This window comes from Sesamum indicum, linkage group LG9 (genome assembly GCF_000512975.1).
Source record: "Sesamum indicum cultivar Zhongzhi No. 13 linkage group LG9, S_indicum_v1.0, whole genome shotgun sequence".
In the NCBI taxonomy this organism is placed as follows: Eukaryota; Viridiplantae; Streptophyta; class Magnoliopsida; order Lamiales; family Pedaliaceae; genus Sesamum; species Sesamum indicum.
The window spans coordinates 572,530-593,309 of NC_026153.1; the positions used below are offsets into that span (position 1 = coordinate 572,530).

The 20,780-nt window shown below is 30.0% G+C and overlaps 3 protein-coding genes across 5 annotated transcripts; 2 read left to right on the top strand and 1 right to left on the bottom strand.

Moving 5' to 3' along the window:
• Positions 387-3,587, top strand: LOC105170227 (fatty acyl-CoA reductase 3-like). Of its 2 annotated transcripts, none has more exons than XM_011090899.2 (10): positions 387-490; positions 585-688; positions 769-971; positions 1,065-1,189; positions 1,259-1,457; positions 1,964-2,131; positions 2,490-2,571; positions 2,692-2,970; positions 3,085-3,212; positions 3,353-3,587. In XM_011090899.2, exons 1-10 carry the CDS (start codon positions 421-423, stop codon positions 3,504-3,506), a joined length of 1,512 nt encoding a protein of 503 aa, XP_011089201.1. In that variant the 5' UTR covers positions 387-420; the 3' UTR covers positions 3,507-3,587. The 2 variants fall into 2 exon arrangements, with proteins under 2 accessions (XP_011089201.1, XP_020552326.1); XM_020696667.1 differs by having other exon boundaries at positions 1,089-1,189.
• Positions 8,125-11,373, top strand: LOC105170228 (fatty acyl-CoA reductase 3-like). The gene is made up of 10 exons (XM_011090900.2): positions 8,125-8,262; positions 8,382-8,485; positions 8,566-8,768; positions 8,886-8,986; positions 9,056-9,254; positions 9,629-9,796; positions 10,226-10,307; positions 10,430-10,708; positions 10,823-10,950; positions 11,087-11,373. The coding sequence occupies exons 1-10, from the start codon at positions 8,193-8,195 to the stop codon at positions 11,238-11,240; spliced, it is 1,488 nt and encodes a 495-aa protein (XP_011089202.1). The 5' UTR covers positions 8,125-8,192; the 3' UTR covers positions 11,241-11,373.
• LOC105170000 (alcohol-forming fatty acyl-CoA reductase) lies at positions 12,166-20,643 on the bottom strand. Of its 2 annotated transcripts, none has more exons than XM_011090569.2 (10): positions 20,248-20,643; positions 20,012-20,115; positions 19,450-19,652; positions 18,856-18,956; positions 16,972-17,164; positions 15,585-15,746; positions 15,405-15,486; positions 15,003-15,272; positions 14,772-14,899; positions 12,166-12,544 (listed from the first exon to the last, which is right to left on the bottom strand). In XM_011090569.2, the coding sequence occupies exons 1-10, from the start codon at positions 20,327-20,329 to the stop codon at positions 12,388-12,390; spliced, it is 1,482 nt and encodes a 493-aa protein (XP_011088871.1). In that variant the 5' UTR covers positions 20,330-20,643; the 3' UTR covers positions 12,166-12,387. The 2 variants fall into 2 exon arrangements, with proteins under 2 accessions (XP_011088871.1, XP_011088872.1); XM_011090570.2 differs by lacking the exon at positions 12,166-12,544 and adding an exon at positions 12,912-13,030.

Sequence of the window (20,780 nt, forward strand, 5' to 3'; positions counted from 1 at the left end):
ACTCTTTGTTTATTGTTGCTCTATTTGTAAGGGAGTAGTACTCCTTACTTATGGTTTTACTAGAAATTCTAGGAAAATAGCTCTCCCCGCTGTAACTATTTTTTGTGTTTTAATATAGAAGGATTGGGACTCCGAAAAGCTCTCCCCACCTCTAGGTGGTTTTTGCCAAAAAAAAAAAAAAAAAAAAAAGGGAAAAGGGATTCCAAAAAAAAAAAAAAAAAAAAAAGGGTCAATGGATGAGTAGTCAAATCAATTTATTAGGTGCATGAGCTCTTTTTATAATTAAAGTAAACTTGAGGGGTGTCTATGCTAATATTTCATGTAGCTACTTGTATAAATATGCTAGGGAAACTGGCATGTCTTCCACAAAATACGTTGAACTGAAATCCATACCAAGTCATCTGCACTTGTTTTGTCACCATGGAGATTGTGCAATATTTTGAGAACAAGACAGTTTTCATCTCTGGCGTCACGGGCTTTCTTGCAAAGCGTTATGTTGATTTTTTATTAATACCCTGTTTGGTTAGGTTTTTGAATATCCAATGCTTAATATTTTTATTTTTGCTTTGTAATAATGGATGCAGTTTTTCTAGAGAAGATACTGCGGATTCAACCCAAAGTCAAGAAAATATTTGTTTTAATTAGAGCAACACCTGAGAAATCTGTTGAGCAAAGATTACATGATGAGGTACGTATAGCTAGAACACATATATTTTACTAATTGGCGCATGCTATTTTTTCAAATGTGGAACTGGTTTTTATTTGCAGGTTATGAGTGTAGAGTTGTTCCGAGTTGTTAAGGAGGAATTCGATTCAAATGGTGCAGGAGGATTGTTGGAAAAAGTCGTCCCAATTTCAGGCGACGTTTCTTTGGAGAACTTGGGGATAATAGAGTCGAGAGTAAGAGAGGAGATATGGCGGGACGTGGATATTATTGTCAACTCAGCTGCAACTACCAGATTCGATGAAAGGTACATATGCGTGTTTATGACAAGTATTGTGATGGAGTTGTTTAATAGACAAGATTTGGGAGAAATTCATGATCATTTCTTATGGGATGACAGTGTAAGTTCGATTTTTGTACGTAGATATGATGTAGCATTAGGCGTCAATGCATTGGGAGGCATGCATGTCCAACACTTTGCAACAAAGTGTTGTAAACTAAAGATGCTTCTCCACGTTTCCACAGGTTAATTATCAACTTCTTCAATTTCCAGATTTAGTCCATTAATTTACACTTTTGAAATGTCTAATATAGCTTATGTGCACGGCACGCGAGCTGGAGTCATACCAGAGGTGGCATTTCATATGGGGCAGACACTTCCAGGAGCTGAAATCCCATATTTGGACATTAACAGGGAGAAGAAGATTGTTGAGGAAAGATTGAGACAACTTCACACACTAAATTCCACCCCGAAACAAATCACTTCTGCTATGAAGGACTTGGGTATCGAAAGGTTAATTAAATATACTTACACATGCATCCAATTTTTTAAAAAACCACAGCAAAATTTATTATTAGTAATCAAATATCAAGTAATAATGATTTTGATCTTGTCATTATATAATTATTGGTAACAATAATTGTGTATGAAATTATCAATATGGATAATTAGTGACAATAAATTACAATACTCGAAACACAATATAGTGACAATATTACAATTATTATTTAATTCTTTTTTTTTTTTTATCGCTAATGTTCTCTTTTGTTGGTAATATATTTATATATATGTGCATATATGTCCTCGCACATACATGCACATATATAGTATTTATATAGTCTCATTAAAAATAAGTCACACATGTTTTTATGATATTTTTTGGGTAATGTGAAGTTCAAAACGAAAATATGACTATACCATAATATGTGCGAACTTCAATTACGATATATATATATATATATATATATATATATGAATGATAGATAAATTAACTAATGAAAGAAGTCTATTAATCTTAGAGCTAAGTTGCATGGATGGCCAAACACTTATGCATTTACAAAGGCAATGGGGGAAATGATGATTTTGGAGGAGATGAAGGGAAAGGATTATAAGCTCATTATACTACGTCCAACTATTATAACAAGTACTTACAAAGAACCATTTCCCGGTTGGATTGAAGGCTTAAGGTACGAATAGCTGTTTGTTTATGTTTTTATTTTCTATTTTCAATTTTTAATGTAAAATATGTATTTTTAATTTAATATAGTTTTCGTGTAAAAATGAGAAAATGTTATGATTTAGTGTGTTTTATATTGAATTGAGATGTCAAATTATTGAAAATTCTTACCCAAATAAGATACTACCAAACCAAATCAAACACAGAACACTCTTCCTAAACTGTATATCACACGCTTGCCATATTTAACATTTGTTACAATTTAACCGTGATAAAAAAAATATTTCTCATATAAGTAGGTGGTTTTGTTTAAGATTACAAGAAATACAATCTCCAGTGAATCTTACTAACTACTTTTGCTGTAATAGAACCCTTGACGCAATTTTTGTTGCTTACGGAAAAAGAGACTTGACTGTCTTCTTAGCCGATCCACAATCCATAATTGATATGGTAAGTTAAGAAATACATTGTTTCTTTCTTTTCTTTTTTTTTTTTTTTACGGAATTAATCTTATATTGATCGTGAAACACATGTTTAGTAATTACCATGATGTTGTCAAATTTTGCATAGATACCAGGAGATATGGTTGTGAATGCTATGTTTGCAGCAATTGCAAGACATTCAAACAATCAACCTTCCCCCAATTTTATAATTTATCACGTTGGTTCATCCAAAAGAAATCCCATATATGTGGGGGATGTCCGATCTATCATGCATCAATATTTACGCAAGAAGCCATTTCTTGATAATAGAGGGAAACCTATCAGGATGGGGGCTGAACTAAAACTAGTGAGCTCCATGACTAGCTTTCACCGACACATTAAGATCCGCTATTTGCCATTTTTGAAGGTGATCAGTTCACTCTACATATATTATCATTTTATACAATGTATATTGTTACTAACTCAATTATATATAAGCTCTATTTGTTTGTGTAATAATTAAATTGCAAATATACTTCAGATATTAAAGTTGTTGAACTTGATCTTTTGCCACAAATTTGAAAGATCATACACGAATTCAAGCCGAGCTGTCAACTATCGTCTACGACTTGTAGAACTCTACAAGCCCTTCTCGCTTTTCTTGGGAACGTATGTTCTACTTCTACTTGCTTTATGTATTCTTCTTACTTTGTATTCTTGAAGAATTCTTAAGTTTTCTTTTCTTTTTTCCTTTTTTATATACAAAGTTATGCTCGATTATTCAGACACAAGAATTTGAATTTTTACAGCTTCGATGATGCTAACACAGAAAATTTGCGAATGACAACAAGAGAATACAGTTCAAGTGTGGACATGTTTGGCTTCGATCCAAAATGCATTCAATGGGAAGAGTATTTTATAAACACTCATTTTCCAGGAGTTGTCAACTATGCACTCAAATAATATTGTAGAGGGTTTACAATATAATTCAACTGTCAATGTTATTATGATCATTACAAAATATTTATATATAATTCTTAGTTCTTTGGGTACATTCAATGAGTAATTTTCATGATATTCTGAAAAAAGAAATTGTTACAATTACTAAGTTGTTTAAAATAATTATGGAGAATTAAAATTCTATATGTAATGCAACTTCTAGCTTAGCTCGATAGGGACGTCGACGGGACCTAATTATAGAGAATTAAAATTCTATATGCTTTTTTGCAATTTTGGTCCTATATATTGTTTTTTATATAACCACATTGTATGCTACAACTCCAACAAATTTACAATTTTAATTAGTTCTAAAACCTTATTTTCGTTAAAATCTTACACAAACAACAAATACACGGCTTCATTATAAAATCTTGAGAGGAATTAATATTTCTTCATTCCTTAAATTAAGGGACGCACGTTTGCGGCGTTGAAGAGATGGTTAGCAAAGTAATTGCAAAGATTTTGGCCGAACTTGCTTGGCAGACTGAAAAATACATTCCTGAATAGATAGGACAGTCAGACTATGGATATATTGGAATCGAAGGCACCCAAATTTATTGGAGTTGTTAATTAAATGACCCACATGCTGTTGTTTTTGTTTCTATTTAAGTAATTACGATCTTCTACTTTATTTAAGAGTTTGTGGCATATATATATATATATATATAAATGAATGTGAATGTGATATTGGACGATCGATTTACACCAGTTAGCTACACTGGTTCAAGTCTAATTTTTCCCTAATTTTGCACCTACTTAAATTGAATGGTACTGTTTAATCTTGCTTTATAAGTTTTATATATATGAACAGGTAAAAGATCACATAATATTGGATCGTATTGCCACTTTCTATAATATAATTATTGGCTGAATTGGATATTTTGCGGTAATATTTTATGATATTAGGTTTTAATTATTCCGGTGTTATGTATTGAGGATAATAGTTTAGAAAAAATAAATAGCACGTTTAGTCAAATTTCTGTGGAAAATGGTCAATTTCATTAGACAAAGGGAGTTGTCACGTATGAAGCATATGTTTTTTTTTTCTTTTTCATGAAATTGACATCTCCTTTTTGTGATTCAATGCTCCCCCAACTTATAATTAGGGGTTTCCAGTATGAGGCCCTCCTTTTTCACACGATACATAGGTTGAAAAGGATATAATTAATTAATTTAATTAATTCTCAATTCTTGTACATTAAATAAAAATAATTTATTTCGGAACTGAAAAGAAAAAGTAAGTTTTGTGAGAATGCATAATTTTTAAAGTGCACTAAATGATCTAAAAGTTTCCATTTCGTCAAAAAATATTTTCGCAAACTTAATAAATTTAATTGTCGATGTGGACACTTATTAATTAATACATGCATAATTACAATTTAAACCAAATTTGCGATGAATTGCAAACTCGTTGCAAATAGCGCGCCACAAATCATTATTGCGATGGATATGGCAGCAACATTGTTCCCCTATGAGCTTTTGGTGCAAAGACGTTGAAAAATAGTCATATAATTGATGAAAGGGCAGGCAGACTATGGAATTGAAGGTGTCCTGACGCCTGCATGCTCTCTCCTTCCACCAAATATTGTTGGGGTTCTTGAATCAACTCTTAAATAGCCCACATGATATTTTTTTTTTCTTTTCCATTTCAGTGTATATATATACGATCTTCTACTTTAGAGTTGGTGGCATATATATGTAAACGAATTATGAATCCGACGACGTTGGACGATTAATTTATACCAGTTAGCTGCACCGACTCAAATGCTATTTTTCCGTAACTGTGCACATACTTAATTACATTGAATGACGGCATTTACTTTACTGTTTTTAATTCATTTGAATATATAAAAAAGATTAAGACGATATTAGCGGTTTTATTCAATTGTTATATTTTAGAATGAAGATCAGCTTTTCTTATGTCTGGAACGTAAACCAACTTTCGTTGTGTCTCAAATTTTTTGAACACCAAAATAATAGAAAGGTGGGTTTCATTAGTTATATGCATGGTTTCATCACTGTTAACTGTCACCAACACCATATGTATCGACTGTACTTCGTCCGCTAGTTAAAAATGAACTGTGATGACGAGTACTTTTGGGTGAACTTGTTAACAAATTTTCTTATATTTCAGGATCAAGTCTGATCGGAAAGGGATTGTGGCATATAGCTGGAGAAATTAGCAGCGAGTCTTTAGAAACTCACCAATAATCATCTTCATTTTGATCATATTATTTTGACATTTCAACCACTTTTAATTGCGTGCTTAATACTTATAATTTCATTAGTTACTTTTAGTCTTTCTGTCAGATTCATTAGTATTTTGAAGGAAAAGACACGTGCTAAGCACATGGACACTATTCAAAATACTAACTAAATCTGACAAGTGAATTTTTTTGTAATTTATGGAATCATTAATGAGAATCTAGTAACTAACGAGATTTTAAGTATTAAGCATGTGATTAAAAGTGGCTGAAATGTCAAAATACTAATGAAATCTGATGAAAATATTAAAAATCTAAAAGTGAGATTTTATAATTTATGAGACTATTAATGAGAATCACATCATCTTTGAGATGAAAAGTATATTGATTCTATTATATGGTATATCCCGTCAAATTACTTTTGATGGATATTCAAGAATTTACGAGGCAGATAGGTAGTTGAAGTGATGAAGGTACTGGTTGGAACAACTATAGGTATATATAGTCAAATCTTGTTGAGTCTTGAATGAACATTTAAATCATCCACATGTTGTTACTTTTGTTTTATTTAAATGTTGAGGTTATTTTGCTTTAGAGTTGGTGACATATATAAATGGGGTCAATAGCAATTTATCCTCCCGTGTTATTATAAATGTATAAATTACTCTTCTATCAAGAAAAATTAGCAATTTATTCCCTATATTTTTTAAAATGAAGCAACTTACCTCTTTGTCTAAGGAAGTAAATTGCTTCATTTTAAAAAACATAGTGAGATAAATTATGTATTTTAGAAAACACAACAAGGTAAATTACTATATCTTTTTCATAAGTGGATAATTTGCAAGATCAAGGAGGATTGCTTACATTTTTTTTTGTACAAATGAGGAAACCCACCTGTCGAAATACGATTTTTCCGAATTTGATAATAATACTGCATTCATGTGTGTATAGGCTGTTGCTATCATATTAACGTTAATATTTAATGATATTAGGTTTTATTTGGTTGTTATATACGACATTGAAGATATAGATGGAGTTGTAACTTTTTCAACGGGTAGCAGGATTTATCAAAGTAATCCAAGGACAAAAGTGCCTAAAATACTATTTTGATTTTTTTAGATATAAATTAATCAAGATATTTTTACTGACACAGACACAGCGGACAACATGCTCTTTAACGTAAGATTTGATCTTGATGGAAGAATATCACTCAAAATTTCTCTTGCAATTTCTGAATTTTTACTTTACTCTCAAGAAAGAATACTAAAGGGTTTCCACTTGCCAGCCTAGTTATTACCGTTCAATAGTAATTACTACACAAGTCATCAGAGTACTAGGAAGTGAAGTTCGTCGCTGGCGCACTACCCCACCCTGTTATATTGCTCTACATCTCCATATTTTGCGCCCTCGTCGCCTTGTGGCCACCGGTTACCCATCTCTCTGCTCCATGCTCCTCTCCAACCTCCTACTTCATACCATAACTCATAGAACATGATATTAATTTAGAATTAAATTTTGCACCAAGTTAACTATATAAAATTGAAAAAATTGTATTTTTCGTCCTATCACTAAGATAAATAAATTATTCGCTACATTATAAATGATCACGGCTTAAAAATTATAATAGAAAATACTTTCTACCACCATTAAAAAAAATTCAATAATTAAATTTTTACGTACCATGGTAATTAATATTTGTCATGATTTTAACTATAGCTAAAACATTTGCTATATTTTTATATGTGACTAATGATTTGATTTCACTTGTAAAAAAAAAAAACAGACTAACATTTTACCATAATAATTAATTAGTATTTGTCGCTCTTTCACTTTGGTGTACGTATAACTTTGGAGAGAGTGACACTTTTGGTTCACTTAAATTTTAATTTTGCTATTGAGGATAATAATATTAAAAAAGAAGCTTTTTGCACGAAAAATGCCGGTTTTGTCGAAAAAAGAGGGTTGTCAAGTACCAAAATGTGCCTTTTTCTGCCGAAATTGGCAATTTTCAAAAAAAAAATTGAACCAAATTTGCTATTTTTTTAATAAATTATTGTTCTTAATTGTAAAATTAAAATTATAGTAAACTAAACTCCCATGCAATTACTGGACGAAAAATGCGTTTTCCCATAAAGTTTAATCCTCTGGTTAGACCAATATTTTCATACTAAGGGGCACAGTCATTCAACTTGAAATTTCTCATGTTATCTTTTGATGGCTAAACCATTTAAATCGTCTGGTACGAGGTTGTTGGCTTGTTGGGGAAGGTATATTTATAAGTAATAGTTGCATGAGCTATTTTATAATTAAAGTAAAGTTGAGGGATATCTATGCTAATAAGTTATGTAGCTGGATCTATAAATATGCTAGGAAAACTAGCATGTCTTCTACAATAAACTTGAACTAAAATCCATTCCAATTCATCTGCACTTGTTAATTTGTGGCCATGGAGATCGCGCAATATTTTGAGGACAAGACAGTTTTCATTTCCGGCGTCACAGGCTTTCTTGCAAAGCGTTCTCTTCTCTCTCTTTCTCTCTCTCTTTCTTTTTACGAATACTTGCAACTTGTTTGGTTGGATTTTTTAATATATAATGCATTCTTTATATATTTTTGCTTTGCCATGTGGATGCAGTTTTTCTAGAGAAGATACTACGCATTCAACCCAAAGTCAAGAAAATATTTCTTTTGATTAGAGCAACACCTGAAAAATCTGTTGAGCAAAGATTACATGATGAGGTACGTCTAGCTAGAACACATATATTTTACTAATCGGCACATGCTATTTTTTTAAATGTGGAAGTGGTTTTTATTTGCAGGTTATGAGTGTAGAGTTGTTCCGAGTTGTTAAGGAGGAATTGGATTCAAATGGTGCAGGAGGATTGTTGGAAAAAGTCGTCCCAATTTCAGGCGACGTTTCTTTGGAGAACTTGGGGATAATAGAGTCGAGAGTAAGAGAGGAGATATGGCGGGATGTGGATATTATTGTCAACTCAGCTGCAACTACCAGATTCGATGAAAGGTATATATGCATGTTTATGACAAGTATTGTGATGGAGTTGTTTAATAGACAAGATTTGGGAGAAATTCATGATCATTTCTTATGGAATGACAGTGTAAGTTTGATTTTTGTACGTAGATATGATGTAGCATTAGGCGTCAATGCATTGGGAGGGATGCATGTCCAACACTTTGCAACAAAGTGTTGTAAACTAAAGATGCTTCTCCACGTTTCCACAGGTTAATTATCAACTTCTTCAATTTCCAGATTTAGTCCATTAATTTACACTTTTGAAATGTCTAATATAGCTTATGTGCACGGCACGCGAGCTGGAGTCATACCAGAGGTGGCATTTCATATGGGGCAGACACTTCCAGGAGCTGAAATCCCATATTTGGACATTAACAGGGAGAAGAAGATTGTTGAGGAAAGATTGAGACAACTTCACACACTAAATTCCACCCCGAAACAAATCACTTCTGCTATGAAGGACTTGGGCATCGAAAGGTTAATTAAATATACATACACATGCATCCAATTTTTTAAAAAACCACAACAAAATTTATTATTAGTAATCAAATATCAAGTAATAATGATTTTGATCTTGTTATTATATAATTATTGATAACAATAATTGTATATGAAATTATCAATACAGATAACCGGAAACACAATATAGTGACAATATTACAATTATTATTTAATTCTTTTTTTTTTTTAACATATGTTTTTATGATATTTTTTGGGTAATGTGAAGTTCAAAACAAAAATATGACTATACCATAATATGTGTGGAACTTCAATTACGATATATATATACATATATATATATATATGAATGATAGATAAATTAACTAATGAAAGAAGTTTATTAATCTTAGAGCTAAGTTGCATGGATGGCCAAACACTTATGCATTTACAAAGGCAATGGGGGAAATGATGATTTTGGAGGAGATGAAGGGAAAGGATTATAAGCTCATTATACTACGTCCAACTATTATAACAAGTACTTACCGAGAACCATTTCCCGGCTGGATTGAAGGATTAAGGTACGTATACCTCTCGCAATAAAGGATTAAGGTATGTATAAAAAATGAAGGATTATTCACTATATTATAAATGACTACGACTTAAAAACATGTCACATCAATAATCTCTACTACTGTCCTATAAAATTAATGCGAAAAGTTAAGTGTTTGACCATGCTAGTTCTTCATGATTTCAATTATAGCCAATATATTTGTCATGATTTTTGAATATGACAAATATTTTGGCCTCGCTTTATGAAATAACGACTAATAATCATTATGCAACTGTGTTTAATTAGTACTTATCATAATTTTTTTACTAACAATGATAATTAATTAACCATAATAAAAAAATATATTTGCTCAAGTCAAATGACATAAGTGTATATTTTTCTTCAATGGTCAAGAGACACTATCTTTGAATCTTACTGATTTATTATGCTGCAACAGAACCCTTGATGCACTTTTTGCTGCCTATGGGAAAGGAAAATTGACTTTCTTCTTAGCCGATCCACAATCCATAGTTGATATAGTAAGTTAAGAAATATATAGTTTCTTTCTGTCTTTTTTTTTATTTTTTTTACGGAATTAATCTTATGTTGATCATGAACCACATATTTAGTAATTACCATGGTGTTGTCAAATTTTTTATAGATACCAGGAGATATGGTTGTGAATGCTATGTTTGCAGCAATTGCAAGACATTCAAACGATCAACCTTCCCCCAATTTTATAATTTATCACCTTGGTTCATCCAAAAGAAATCCCATATATTTGGGGGAAGTCTCATCTCTCATGTATCAATATTTACGCAAGAAGCCATTTCTTGATAATAGAGGGAAACCTATCAAGATGGGGGCTGAACTAAAACTACTAATCTCCATGACTAGCTTCCGCCGATACATTAAGATCCGCTATTTGCCATTTTTGAAGGTGATCAGTTTAATCTACATATATTATCATTTTATGCAATATATATTGTTACTAACTCAATTATATATAAGCTCTATGTGTTTGTGTAATAATTAAATTGCAAATATATTTCAGATATTAAAGTTGTTGAACATGATCTTTTGCAACAAATTTGAAAGATTATACACGAATTCAAGCCGAGCTGTCAACTATGTTCTACGACTTGCTGAACTCTACAAGCCCTACTCGCTTTTCTTGGGAACGTATGTTCTACTTCTACTTGCTTTATGTATTCTTCTTACTTTGTGTTCTTGAAGAATTCTTAAGTTTCCTTTTTTTTCCCTTTAAATACAAAGTTATTCTCAATTATTCAGATACAAAAAATTTAAATTTTTACAGCTTCGATGATGCTAACACAGAAGGTTTGCGAACGACAACAAGAGAATGCAATTCGAATGTAGACATGTTTGGCTTTGATCCAAAATATATTCAGTGGGAAGAGTATCTTATAAACACTCATTATCCGGGAGTTGTCAACTATGCACTCAAATAATTAGGTTTATGATGTAATATTACAAATTGTATGGAAACTTAAGTTTGTCTGTGTGATGTAATAAAACAGACTTAGGCTTTATATGATATAATGAAATTCTATTATTGAATTTCAACTTTATTATTTTCCTATTCCTAAGTTAAATGGGCATGCGGGCCGTGCATTTCTTCATTCCGATCAGATACCCTTGCTTGAGATATTAAGGATTTTAATCCTTTCTAAAAAAATCGTTATTAAAGATTTGAATATCCGTAAGTACCTTCAAATTAGGCCTGTTAATATATGGATATCGCCCTATCCGAACCCAAAAACAACAAATACCCATGATTACTTTTTCATAGCCTACCCTATAAGATTCATACTCAAATTATACCCAAATGAATTGGATAGAACTTGTGTCTTACCCATTTATTTATTTATTTATTTTTCCTTTTACAATAGGGGAGGAGCAACTGGCTCACTAACGAGGAGGAGCGGGCGACAACAACGAGGGGGCGGGGGAAGGAGGTTGGGGCTATACATATTTGTTTATATTATATAAAATATGTATTATCTATATATATCATATATATTATATATATTCCATATATTCCAAAAATATTTTTTAAAATTTTGTACATAAATTATATATGCAAATTAAACTTGGACTGTTGATTTTTGAAAATAAGATCTCAACCGTTAATTTTAATAAGATTTTATATAAACCGTAGATCATTACAAATATAAAATCATTGTTTTGTGGTAAATAAGATCCAATAATTGTAAAAAAAACCACATATAAACAAAAAAATAAAAATTAAAAGAAAAGGGGCTCGTGTATCACACTACTCAGCTTGGGGGGTATTTTGCTCTTCTCTTTAAAACATATAAGGGGGTGAACTGCGTATCTTTTTTATACAAGAAGGTAAATTACTATTTTGGAATAACACAAAAGGGTAGGATGCATTTTGCCCAAAATACACGTTAGCAAATAAACCTTTCATGGAATACACGAAACACAAATTATGTATACATAATTGGTACATGAGTTTATGCAATAATTAATCTGATGATCACTAATTAGCTAGGCATTTAGCTGTATTTTGATAAATGCCCTGCAAACATGAAAATGTTAGGATCACATGACTCTTATACATTGCGAATAAATTCATTTGAATACGTATTTTACTATTCCAGGTATGTGAGTGTTCATGAAGTAATCTTCCCAGTTAATGCTTTTGGGATCAAAATTGAACATATCATCCTCAACTGATCCGCTTTCTTTTGCTGCTCTTCTCAGTTTTTCTGTATTCATATCATCGTAGCTGCAAGAGAAAACAAATGTAGATGAGGTTCTTATCACTGTTAGATTAGAACAATTTAACTTTTGCATATATTCCATGCTCGTCCATCGTCTACTCTATCTTTTTATGGATACGAATACGATACAGATATTCAGATATATATAACAATACAACGAATATAAATAGCATACTTGATACGGCTTGGATATTTTAACTAACAGTAAATTTCATCATTTGATATTAGTAATTTATGTTATAAAATAGAATGATGTTGTGGTAAGAAAATTTAGCCGTGGACTATACAACAAAAGCATCAATTAGAAGCAATATTAAAAATAGGCAAAATTATATTTTTGGTCTTGTAACTTACTTTATTTATACTTTTAGTCATTTTCTTTTAACAAATTTAGTTATGAGCATATCACATTTGGTCATTTTTTGACAAATTTAGTCTCTGTGTTGATAATGTTGATCCCCTTCACGCACTAATAGATCTCATATTTGGCCCTGTAATTATAAGTCGTTAATTAGAATCAAAATTGTCAATACAAGACTAAATTTGCTTAAAAAACAAAGGATCAAATGTGAGATGTTGAGAACCAAATTTGTCAAAAAAAATGACTAAATGTGTAAATGAAGTTAGATGACCAAAAGTGCTAATAATCTAAAGTTACAGAACCAAAATGAAAATTTACCTTAAAAATATATCAATGATATAAATACTTTTTAATATAATCAATAAATATGAAATTTCATTTTCTATAATCATATATTATCTTTTGATAATCATTCTCATTTTATTTTTAGAAAAATAACTTTTTAGCGTTTTATGTATAATTGAATTCAAAATAAGAAAATAAATATATTTTTTGAATGATGTATTTTAAGAATAATTTAATTATTTTCATTATGTATTGACGTTTTTAATTTAATAAATGTATAACTCTATCAAGTTATGTGAAAGTATTTATGCAACGGAATTATGACGACATTTATCAATATGAGCATAAGTTGTAGCAAATTCCATTTTAAGAGCATAACTATACTTTCGGACACACATCTGTTCCAACTTCCATTGCAAAAGGATAATTCAACACTTTTTTTTGTCACAAATTTTGTTGCAAAATATGGTGAAATCTTGGCAAGAGAAACAGTCATCCAAAATTAGTTGCAAATTTGGGAGAATACAATTTCATAACAAATTTGCAACAATTTTGGTGTGGTAAGCTTTCTGTCATTAGCTTGCCACGAAACTTTGACGAACTTATTTTTATAGTTGTTTTTGTGGCAAATTCAGTACTAGATTATAACTAACGACACGTTTGAGGCAACATTTTTTCGTTAATCGATTAATATGCAAACATTTTGTGATGGAACATTTCCTGATATGAGACTTCAATTCCGACAATTTTTGCAATGATGCATTGTTCGTCAGAACAGTTATATTTGATTCTGTTGCAGCTTTATTGCAAAGCAAAATCGCAATATCTGTGGCGACCTTACAATTCGTTACAATCATTTGCAACGAGCACTACAAGAAAAAAATGATAAATAGCTACAAAAAAAATTAATGTTAAAATCAGTGTCAAACTAATTAGCAAGTAAAACTTTTGTTGTTAATCTACATTATTTAATATATCTTTTAAACAGTTCGTTGCTAAACTCGTAACAAATTAACTTTTCTTGCTAAATTCATAGCAAGTAAATTTCTTTTACTATATAATGTAAAATAGCAACAAGTGTTTTACTTGTTATTATCTCGATGCTAATTTTGTTTCGTTGCTATTAGACAATTTAGAAATTCTGATGGAAATTAAAAATTGCGACCAATTTCTTTGGAAATCGATCGCAATTAATTTCTTGTTTTTTTGGTAGTGCTGACTAATTAATTATTATGTTACTGCTATTAGTTTCTACATATACAACAAATTATATATCCTATGATTAAATTAAATTAATTAATTTACAATCTATAAGTTACAACACTTTAAATTTTATGAATAATCAATTAATAAAAATATGAAATATTGTCTACATTTTTTATGTATTATTAGATTCAAGGTAATTTCTCTTTCGTTGGTCTAATGTTTCCAAAATATGTTGTAAAAAATATAGTAATTATTGCATGTATTAATTGAAAATTACTTTTTTCTTAAACTCGATTTGTTTGCACCCCTGCTTGGTGCTGGAGAAAACATATATGCATGTTCAAACAATACGAAGTTGTGAAGGTGAAAATGATACTTACTATCCATTGAAGAACAAATATGGGCCGTAAAGGTCAATCAATCGCATCACCAACTTAACTTTTCTCGACAGGTCAAGATACAAGCGCTGGAAGTACTGGCAGCATGTTGTGTTCAATATTTCTAGTCCCTAAACAACAACGCAACGTTATTAATTACCATATGTTGAGATATAATCATATGAATTTCTTCATTAGAAGCTAAAATCTATGATTTATTAATTTAAATTGTACCTTCAAAGGTAGGATGTAGTGGATGGTCATGTATCTTTGGAAACTTTCCATTGTGCTCAGCACAGTCACCTTCCCTACGATGACTGGCTTTCCATGTTTGTCGATATACGGGTGATTGGTGAAGTATCGAAACGCATAATCTTGAAGCCAGGTGAACTCCACCGGGCTCGATACAGACGATCCGATATGGTAAATAATGTCCTCGTTAGGCTGATTCGCATGAGCCACCATTGCTACAATTATCGCGTTCACCACCATATCTGCTGGTATCTGTATTTTATATTTTTATCTTAATTTAACTTGATCGTAATGAATGAAAAATAATAAAAAAAATAGTACAAATTATGTCACGTCTACTGATATATAATTATTATCAAATTGAACAATTTGAAATAAACTCACCACGTCGATTATGCTCTGGGGATTGCCAAGAAAACATGTTATTTTTCCTTTACCATATCCAACAGCTAAGCTATCAATAGTTCTGAGAATGAAATATCAATTAATTATATAAGTTAGCAACAAGAGAAATAAAGAAAAAAGAGAGAAAGAGAGAGAGGGATTTAAGTGTTAATATTGTACCTGACACCTTCAACCCAACCGGGGAAGGGGTCTTTGAAAGTGCTAGTAACGATGGTGGGACGTATGATAACAAGAGGAATGTTTTGTTTCAAGTGGCCCAACAGCATCTCTCCCATTGCCTTACTGAACACATACGTGTTTGGCCATCCATACTTCCTTGCTCTATTTCAAAAATAATGCTCATTTCTTAATACACTTCAATTAATTTATTTGCTTCTCCAATCCTCCCACATACACATACACATACATACAACTAAACTATAACAGTGTGTACTAGTTTCATAATTATTCATTAACTTTAATTAATTTTGGAGTCCTCAAGATTTATATATATAGAGAGAGAGAAGAGAGAGCTTAAAACCAAAGCAGACCTAGGTCATGTCTTTATGACAGGTCATAATACCAAAGAAACAAAATATATAATTTTAGTATGAGATGTTAGTTTTTTTATTTTAGCAATTTATTAGATCATGTGTAAGTTACGTGTAATTTTAAAGAACTAAAATTATTAAAAATTTAAGATTATAGGACTAAATTACAAAACTTAATTCATATAGAATAAAAAAATATCACCCCTAAATTACATGATTGAGATTGCATTTGTAGGATCCGATTCTAATATGTTTAGGTTCCTAGAAGGAAATCCACGTGGTGGAGCCTGGATCATAAAAGAGGCATTTCCAGATTGAGAAATTTATGGACTACACATATTTTCATCATTATATGCATTTATTAAAAGGTAAAATATACTCTGCCTCTAAATTATTTTTGATGTAATATTTATTTTTTAAAAATTAATAAATATAATATTTATTCCCTTAATTAAATAAAAATGTCCCTCATGCCCTAATGTATTTTAGTATTTTATACTTTAAATTTTTATTAAATTATTTTTTAATTAAATTTTCTTAATAAATAAAAAATTTAAATTAAAAATAGAGTATAAACTAATATATAGTATATATAATAAATATAATATAACCAACAAATCAATAAAATAAAATTTATTATAATATATTTAAACTAAAATATTGTTTCCTCTTGTATGTCAAAGAAATGAGCAAAATGGACTTTTGAAAACATAAAATAATAGCAAAAATTATTTAGGCGAGTGACATGCACTCTCCGTTAGAGGATTTTAGGTTGTATTTAATATTACACAGAGGATCTTTTGACTATAAAATTAACAAAGAAGGATTTGTCATAATTTTACCATGATATATACAAGGGGAATATTATGCAATTTATCCTTTATTTTTACTTTACTTAAGCTAATCCCAATGAAATATTGCAATAATTTATGTTCATCCAGAAAATTAAATTGGAGATACAAATTGAAAATATCGATCGACTAACACTAAATAAAAATATTGTAAAAATATCTAACCTTTGAATTCCCAAATCTTTCATTGCCGATTTAATGGAGTCTTCTGAATAATTTTTGGCGCTTAGTTGTTTCAATGTCTCATCTACCAACTTCTTTTCTGCATCAATGTCCAGTTCAGAAGTCCCATTCAATGTCTCCCCCAACTTATAGGGGGTTTCCAGGATGAGGCCCTCCTTTTCACCGGACACGTACGCTGGAAAACATATAATTAATTAATTAATTCCCAATCCTTGTACCATATATTAAATTAATTAATTTCAAAATTGAAATAAAAAGTAAGTTTTATGAGAAGCTATAATTTTTAAAGTTGCACTAACTGATCATAATAGTTTCCATATAGTCACAAAAATATTCTCACAAACTTAATAAATTTAATTGTAGCTACGATAAATATTATTATATACATGTATAATTACAATTTAAAACACGCTTATTGGTCATGTAATAAACCAAAACAAAACATCACTTAGTGTTTACAATTAGTGATGATTAATTAATTTTATTTATTTTATTTTAATTTAAATAATTTTGTCTCGAAGCAATACTAATAAAAAATTGAACCTATACGAGGTTCGGAACCAAGACTTTTCACATGATTCATATGTATTTTTTGAAATAAATTAATAATTAATTATATAATAAATATATTTATGGATAATCAATTATGTTTTAAACAAAAACTATTGCCAATAATTTGGAGGATTGGTGGAACGTAACTCTCATTGTCCCACCTTATCATAACTTGGCACACCTAAATTATTACAAGTATTAATGCCTTTTCCTTTTATGGATAAACATAAGAGTAAATTGCTGCTCACCCTCCGAAATTTATTATAATTATAAATATTTTTTTATTATTTTAAAATTTTATTTACATTTTTTTAAAAATTAACAGACGTCTATCACGATGGTGTATTTATTAGATAATTATTAATTTTAAGGAGTATTTATAATTTTTTAAACAACGAAAAAATATTTTTAATTATGATAAATTTTAAAAGAGCTGGTTGTAATATATACTAAAGGTAATAAAATATATATTTTTAATATTAATTTCATAATTATAGTAAGTGTGTAAAAGATCTAAGTATGAGTAGTCAAATCAATTTACTTCTTATAACTCAATAAACTGTAACGAAAAATAGTAACTTGTTCAGAACATTATAATTAATGTGATTTGTTTTAATTAATCATAAATTAGTAATTAAAAAAATTAATTGCACCACTCAATTATATATTAATTAGTTATCATAGTTGTGATGAGTTGTATATAGTTCTTATTTAGGGGATAAGGATTAAAGTGTCGTGTTTAATTGCTATTATAGTTAGAAAGTAATAGTAATTAAGTTCCATAGTAGTAAAAATTGAAAGTATTAGAAAAATAAAAAATTTAAAATTGCCGTGCTTGCAAATAAAGCATAATAAATACAATTTTATCGATAAATAACAAAAATTGGTAAAGAAAAATTTATAATTTTTTGCTTAAATGGGTTTAATACTCTTTTTATTTTTTCAAACACTTAAATTAAATTAATCATATGGCCAAAAGTGATGTGATATATTTTTTATAGTACTTTAATTTACTGAATGAGAACTGGTTTCGTGTCGTGAACTATGCTAAAGTCTTAACACTATATCACGGGTGGCATATGAACATGCACCCACCAAACACACGTAGTGTTACATTTATCAACTACCATTATAGGTTGATTCAACAAATATTTAACTCCAAAACGTAGTACATTAATTAATTACTAGAAGAAAAATAATTAAGATTTAAAATAAAAAGTTAATTTATATATATATGCTCTTAAATAAACCTATAAAGTAATCATAAAATAACAATAATAGAATTGTAAAGCATGCATGGTTGATCATACTAACCAGTTGATACGTGAACAAACACCTTTAATTTGTCACATTTTTTGGAGAAATTCAAAACATGCCTCGCTCCCAGAGTATTTATTGCAAGTGCCACATCGTATCTACGTGCAAGAATAAGAGAGTGTGTTATAGAGAGAAATCATTTAATATCTTCTACGTGTACATGGAGATAAAAAATTATAAATAAATAACAACAAAATTCGAACTCATAATATTTTATTTGGCCGAACTCTGGTACTGTGTTTAAACAATCATTTTATTCAAAAATTTAAATTAATATTAATATCTTAATAAACAAAGACAGAAGAAAAATAATTTAAGAAGAAATTTTTCCTTATCCATTATTTTTTTTCTTTAAAAGATGCAAGATTGGTAGCTCATTAGATATATAATTAACTACCCTTCTTTTTTCTTTTAGATTGAAGCGGCGATTACATTATCACATTAATGTTTGACTAAAATTGAGTAACTAAGCAATACATCAGTTCAGTTAATATATTGATATAATTAAAAAATTATGAAATAGTAAATTATAATGAACTCATATTAAAATAAGACAAATACTCACATATCCCACAAAATCAAATTAATTACCTTTCATCAAATTTGGTGGTTGCAGCTAAATGAAGAACAACATCAACTTGTTTCCACATCTCCTGCAGCAAATCAGGATCCTTCACTCCCAAATTCTCAGAGGTGATATCTCCAGCCACAGCCCTAACTTTTTCTGAGAGAAGACAACTCAAATTTCCACCATGTTTCTCTTTCAAAACCCTAAACAAATCCTTTGCTATAACCTGTATATATGTACCAACTTGAAATTACTATAATTTATATGTGATTGGTGAATTTGGTGCATGTGCATAATTTTTTTAAATTATGTATATATAACTTATATAAAATTAAATAGCTTTGTATATATATCTATTTAAATAAAATATATATTGAAAAATAAATTAAATAATACACATATTAGATATATAAATGAGAGAAGACGCGCAAAGTATGTAACTGAAAAGAGAAAAAAGTAATTTGGGACAAAATTCGTATGAAAGTATTAATTGAAAAAGAAATTTTAAAAAAATAATAGTTAGAGGTAATTCTGTCTGCTGCAAATAGATATTTATGGATATTTGGGACTGGAGACATTAATGACCTCAGTGTTGAAACGTAGCATCGCTGAGTTGTCGTCTGCAGCCCTCAACAGAAGATAAAGCTTCTTCACATCTGGTTGTACTCTCAATATCTTCTCTATAAAAACTGCAAATTAACCCCAAACTTTTATTAAAATTCAATCAAAGTCCTATATTTACATAATTATTAATGTAGTATTTCCCTCTGTGTGTGTGTGTGTGTGAGAGAGAGAGAGAGACAGAGAGAGAGAGTTGTTACTCTTTGCTAGAAATCCAGTGGCACCAGTGACAAGAATGGAGCTGTTTTCCAAGAACTCAAGAATGCTGCCCAACTGATCCATTAATGAAGAATTAGCTGATGATGATGATGAGACAGAGAGAGAGAGAGAGGAGGGAGGAATTTATTTATAGGAGAAAGAGAGGAAATATATATACAGAAGATGTGGAGGTACAAGCTAATTAGGGGAATTATCAAAAAAAAGAGAGAAAAGAAGACAAGTTAGAGAGGAAAGAGATGAGATGGAGATGAGGTGCTGTTTGGGCTGCAATGGATGTCGGGAAAATTATACAAAAAGTTTGACTTACACGCAACTCATAAAATACTTGATTTTCTTTCGGTTCACACACTCTAATCTTGCTCCTCTCCTCATACAATTCCACTCTTCATACTTGCCTGTACCTTTTTTTATAAATTGTTTCTCACCTCATCTACGTATTCTCCAATTTCGATTAGAGTTATCTTTTACAATTTGTGAATGTGTGCAAAATATGTATATATCTTAAAAAATGCAA